This window comes from Symphodus melops (genome assembly GCF_947650265.1).
Source record: "Symphodus melops genome assembly, chromosome: 3".
NCBI lineage: Eukaryota > Metazoa > Chordata > Actinopteri > Labriformes > Labridae > Symphodus > Symphodus melops.
Window position 1 is genome coordinate 22015777 of NC_136693.1, and position 6000 is coordinate 22021776.

The following is a 6000-nucleotide window of genomic DNA, read 5'->3' on the forward strand; positions in this document are numbered from 1 at the left end:
AGGTTGAGCAAAGGGCCGTAGTGTCCTCCGTCGAGCGAGGTGATCTCCGTGGGTGTCCTTTCTTTAAAGGACGGAACGAGACGTAATCCTTACAATCTCTCTCAATACCATTTCAATACGGGAGAAATAGACGCTCTTCTTTGGAGATGCGTTCAAGTGGATGATCTAAGCTCGGAATTTCGGACGTCGGTGTGCTTCAAGGCCTTTGGATCAGCTGCGCGCCCAAACCTTTAAACAAAGGGAAGCGTGCTGGAAACAGGAACAGAGTTGGGTATCCTCGGACGTCGGCAGACGACGTTTGAAAGAGGCAGAACAATGAAGCATGGCCGGCTTTATACCTCCCAGACTTCACACCTATGTGTTAGGTGTGGCAAGGCATTCTGGGAGTACCTGCAAGGCATGCTGGGATAAAGAGTCTTTTGTTGTAGTTCTCCAAACGACACAGCCTGAACTTTGTCATTCTGGCTGGACCCCAACAGTTAATAAAGACTTGATCCTGCACTGCCCTCTATCGTTCATTTCCAATGATGTTGACAGCCGTCTTGCATACATCTATCCATGGTTATTTTACTGTACAGGAAGAAGTCTCTCCTGCCTTCGTAAATTAACTTCTTTGTTTAACAGAGAGTTATTTGTCAAGAAAAGAGAAAGCAGAACAGAGATAATGGCGGAGCGAAATCAGGTCCATGTTTTATAACCAAGCGCAAAATCTGTGACTATATACCATTTTTAGTCAGGATACATAAAACAACAGAGCAGCCTACATTTCTTTTAGTTGGCCCACAAGCTGACAACTGCCACAGATGTAAGAAGATTAGGATTGTTTTTAGTCATTTAACTGGCACAAATAGGAGCAGACAAGTCACTGACAATGAGTCAGCTTTCGCTTCATTATTTGAACACAGAGACGATATTTGAGCACCAGATGGTGATGGCTTGCTCAGTTTTACCTGGCAGTTAAACACTCTGCTGGTCAATTTATCTTATTTACAGAAACAAAACAGATGGGTCCATACAGTACTGCAGTAGATTCTTTGGTCAATCAACAAGCCATATGCTCTATGCTTGTGATATGAAGGGTTATTGCCCAAATTATGACTTCTCTGGGGGAAAAAAGCTTGGCTTCATCTTATGAATGAAAGATAAGCAAAATGCTCTATCAAATAATTTCCTTTGAGTAAACAGATGGTTGTAATCGATCCAGAAAAAACAACTTTTCTTTTTCTTTCAGAGGTCAGAGTCCTGAAACGTCAGAGCTCAACTTTCTCCAGAAGGCTCAGATGTTAGAAACATATGGGGTGGACCCTCATCCATGCAAGGTGCTCTTCTATTTGTAGAATTTTACACAATCATTCATGTTTATGTTTTGGAGATAATGTGGGGAAACTCAAAAGTAAAAGTGCAAGAAAAGAAAGTCAGATTCTGCATTAACAAAAAGCATTGATTTTTGTGCCTGTCAGGATGTGTCGGGGAACCCAGCTTTTCTGGCTTTTACTCCTTTTGGATTCACTGTGCTGCAGGGGAACAGGAGGATTCACTTCCTCAAATGGTGAGACCAGATGAGCTGCAGAAGCGGAAACAGTGATAAAAGAAATAAACACATCAACTTCTAATTTCTATGTAGACTATTTCTATGTAATACTTTTTAATGCCTGTAACACCAGATGCAGGGTAGGTGTCATGCAAAGAGATTGAGCAAGTGACATGTTCATCGAGAAGAAGTCAGGGTGAGACTTTCTGTATGCGTTTGAATTCAAGAGCGATATGAGAAACTGCTTTGTCAACAGGGGGCACAAACACTTTAATCAATTAAAGTTTCTTAAATTTGCTTTGAGAAATAAACATTTAAACCAGCAGTGAGACAGGAAAAATGTCCATTATAATATGTCATCCTTTAATTGCAGTAGCAGCTTGTCTAATTTACAGTTCCAGCAATCTGAACCAGCTGCTCAATGTTAAAGTCCAATTTTTGACACCCAAGCACAACTTTGCTTTACACTTTTTTTAAACGGAAGTTCTTCTGAAGATATTTTGAAGTTGCCAACAAAAAGTAAAGAATAAAATGTTCAAATTTAAACATTGAGTAGTACCAGGATCACATTTAATTTCTCAATACACCCTAACATGTGCACACACCATATCTTTAACAATGCATTTTTTTTACAATGATCAATGTGAGAGTCACAATAAAACAGACTTAAGAAATGAAATGTATTGAATATTTTGGGAGTCTGAGTCAAAAGCTCAAGGCACCTGAAAACTAAACAAAATAAAAATCTTTTGATTTTTTTTTCTGTGTAGTAGGATCAACTATTTCTTTTATCTGCAAATGTATTGAAATTTTAAGCACTGAGAGGAAACCATACAGGAGGAAGTTAGTGGCCTTTTGGAGACAGCCAGCTGTGATGCTGCATAATGACAGAGTCTGAGTGGTTTGGTTAGAGTTGTGTTGTTATTGAAATCACATGCAGTTATTTGTCTTTCTTTGACTGGAATCTTTGTGTCTCTACTATTCAACACAGAAATGAAACACTGTTCGTGTTATTAATGTGCCTCCAGCCTCACTGAATATTTAACCACCTTAATCCATTTCTGTTTGTTCTTTTCCTTCATCTCCCTGTTCTCTCTTTTCCCTTTCTTTATTTCCCTTGTCTCACATTTTGTCTGTTTGTCTTCTTTTTCTCCTGTCTTTCTGTCCTTTGTGCTCTGTTTCTACATTTCAGGGACGAGGTGACCAAACTGAAGTTTGAAGCAAAGACATTCCATATATATGCAAATCAGAAGGAGGTATGTGTATGCATTATTAAAATGTTCCCTAGTCTTTGGTGCTCAGGAAGTTAAATGAGGTTAGCCTTGTTTTATGCATGGAGACATTGCCACTGTGAAGCTGAGTGAAACAATCTCTTAATAGTGAAGTAGATGTGAAATGAATGGATTAAAATGTGTGTTAGCTTTGGAGTTGAGCAGACAATAGAGCCAAGTCATGGGAGGGGAAGTAGCCATGAGCTCAGAATATCTAAGAGAAAAGACTGCAGACTTTTTATTTTCTCATGATGACAGGTCATTTTGATGAATCTGTGTAAAATATGATTTATAGATATAAAGAACGTTAAAGGGATTGAATGTGTTACAGGATAGGAAAATCATACTGACATACTTTGCACCTACACCTGAGGCCTGTAAGCACCTGTGGAAGTGTGGGGTCGAGCATCAGGCATTTTACAAGTGAGTCACAAAATGTGAGACTTATTAAAACTCATCATCATTCTGGGTACGTTTATAATTACAACTTAATTGTGTTCTTCCATTTACTCCTAGGTTGGAAAAGTCGAGTCAAGTCCGCACTGTGTCCAGTAGTAATCTCTTCTTCAAGGGAAGTCGTTTCAGATACAGGTATTCACTCATGTATATGTGTTGGAGGAATACAACAAGTCATGAATTACAATAACATATGGTGGTTTGTAGATGTACATGTAGGTATGTAAGCACTCTGGGAGAACATCTCAGAGTGTTTTCAGTGCGTGTTAACAGTTTTAACTTCTCTGTTTTCTCAGTGGAAAGGTTGCAAAAGAAGTGATGGAACAAAGTGCCAAAATTAAGAGAGACCCCCCTGAGATACACAGGTAAGAATCCCTTAAGATCCTGCCTACAGGCATACAATGATATGAAATATGGGTTACCAAAGTGCATATCATGTATCATGTCATATTTATATATATCCACGTGTGTATGTGTTTTTTTATGTGAAGGGCTGGCATGGTGCCAAGTAGGAGCTGTCCATCCATCACTCACGGCCCTCGTTTGACCAGCGTGCCCCGGACCAGGCGGAGAGCTGTGCACATCTCCATCATGGAGGGTAAAAAAAATAACCTAATATGATCCTTTCTCGAGAGATTGTGGGAGGTCAGGAGCCGAGTCCTCACGCTCTCTGATCATACTGGGCGGAGTAAGAAACAAAAATCTCAGCTCAGTATGAAGAAGGTCTCTCAGTTAAGTGTTTTTTTTTCTGACAGAAATACCCAAACAGCCCTTTTAGAGAACACCTTATCCAACCCCCCATCACACAACATCCTCGCCTGAATATACTTCTATTTGGGATCAATTATATCCTATCGTAAAGAACAACTTTGGTTACTTTGTTATATATACAGAATTTTTTTGTATCTGCAAGAGTTATCGGTTATTTTGTTCGCTAACTTGGTTGGCAATATTTACCCATATATCACAGTAACTTTTTAATTTAGATACAAATTAAAGTTAGCAGGTGACTCCTGAACTAACGGTTCCTCAGGTAGCAACTTCACAATCCCAAATTTTCCAATCTCTAGAGCAGCTTTACTGTCGATTTTTCCAAATGGGACCATAACTTCCAAACAAACCAGTAATAGCTTATTCAGAAAAACAATAAAGTTAGACCATGAACTTCTTGTTACAAAATCAGTCGATTATAGAGACAGGTTATTTGTTATCTAGAAAGAAAGCAGGCTATACACAGTTGAGCATTTGTCCTTTTTCAACCTGGAGTCTACTTCCACTTCTTAAACTAGTGTTGGGGATTTTCAGGAGCGAATACCTGACCAACGGTTATGTTGGGTTTTATGACGTAAAATTTGATTGTCAAAATAAATGTAATAATTAAGTTTATTTAATTATTAATCTAACTCAATAATTGTTATTAAACTGTGTTTAATAAACCTGGGGCACCACCCTGTAAACAGGGAACAACCAAAATATCAGTCTCAAAATTAGTTAATTAAATACCAATATCATTAATAATTAATAATCGGTATTTAATTGAAGGTGTGAAATCCGAACACAAAGCCCTTTCACCCAGCCTAAGTCACAAAGCAAATTCACAGTGATCACAAACAACGACTTTTAAAATATAATAGAATTTATTTAACAAAGCAACATCAAGTTAATCAATGAAACTCAATCAAACAAACAACTATTATAAACCAAACTACAGGTAACAAACAAAACAAACAAGCGTGGCACATGTGTGTGTGTGTGTGTATGTGTGTGTGTGTTTCTGTGAGAGAGAGAGAGAGAGAGAGGGAGGGACAGACAGAGACAGACAGAGACAGATCAAAATGGCGGCGACCACGCTTGGTCACGTGATGGCGGACACCGAACGTGATCTACGTTTCTACAGCGTCGGGAAAGCCACAGATCTCTATGTGTGTGCGTCTACCGAAAGGTGTGTGTGTAAAGGGAGAGAGCGAGAGAAAACAACGCACCTCAACAGCTCAATCTCGGACTGGAGCTCACCACAACTCAGAGCATAGTTTACTTCACTAACAGAAGCCAGTGGCCGGATTTGTATCAGACGGCGTTCACACTAGTCTTTCTGATAGTGAGTCTATTACCCGGTTATGACGCGAAAGCTCACAGGGAAACACACGGGACGTAGCGGCACAAATAAGGGAAACAAAAGAGATTTTACTCTGGTAAAACCTAAGACACAGTGGTCAAACACCAAGCAAATATTATCACCGTTTCACAATAATAACTCAGTTATTAAACACACTCTCTATATCTAACTGCCCAGACCTAGCTAAGCCTCACTTGTAACCGTTTTGTCCACGGTTGATGAAAGGAAGGAAAGAGGTCCTGGAACGGCCTTTCTGCAGTTGTTTGGAGATGGCGGTGCGTCCAAGGTGTTGAGCAAAGGGCTGTCGTGTCCTCCGTCGAGCGAGGTGATCTCCGTGGATGTCCTTTCTTTAAAGGACGGAACGAGACGTAATCCTTCCAATCTCTCTCAATACCGTTTCAATACGGGAGAAATAAAACGCTCTTCTTAGAGATGCGTTCAAGTGGATGATCTAAGCTCGGAAATTAGGACGTCGGTGTGCTTCAAGGCCTTCGGATTAGCTGCACCCCAAAACTTTTAAACAAAGAGAAGCGTGTTGTGAAACAGGAAGCAGATGAGGTATCCTCGGACGTCGCCAGACGACGTTTGAAAGAGAAAGAGAGAAGGCGCATGGCCGGTTTTATACC

At 39.9% G+C, this 6000-nt stretch overlaps 1 protein-coding gene across 2 annotated transcripts in view; it reads left to right on the top strand.

Moving 5' to 3' along the window:
- The window catches only part of LOC306820896 (FERM domain-containing protein 5-like), a 73093-nt gene that overhangs the window by 62542 nt on the left and 4551 nt on the right, over positions 1 to 6000 (top strand). For both annotated transcript variants that reach the window (XM_079338961.1, XM_079338962.1), the window contains exons 7-13: positions 1232 to 1319; positions 1461 to 1549; positions 2724 to 2787; positions 3134 to 3225; positions 3319 to 3393; positions 3555 to 3623; positions 3750 to 3856. In XM_079338961.1, coding sequence (XP_079195087.1) covers positions 1232 to 1319; positions 1461 to 1549; positions 2724 to 2787; positions 3134 to 3225; positions 3319 to 3393; positions 3555 to 3623; positions 3750 to 3856 — 584 coding nt within the window. The remainder of the gene's footprint in view (positions 1 to 1231; positions 1320 to 1460; positions 1550 to 2723; positions 2788 to 3133; positions 3226 to 3318; positions 3394 to 3554; positions 3624 to 3749; positions 3857 to 6000) is intronic.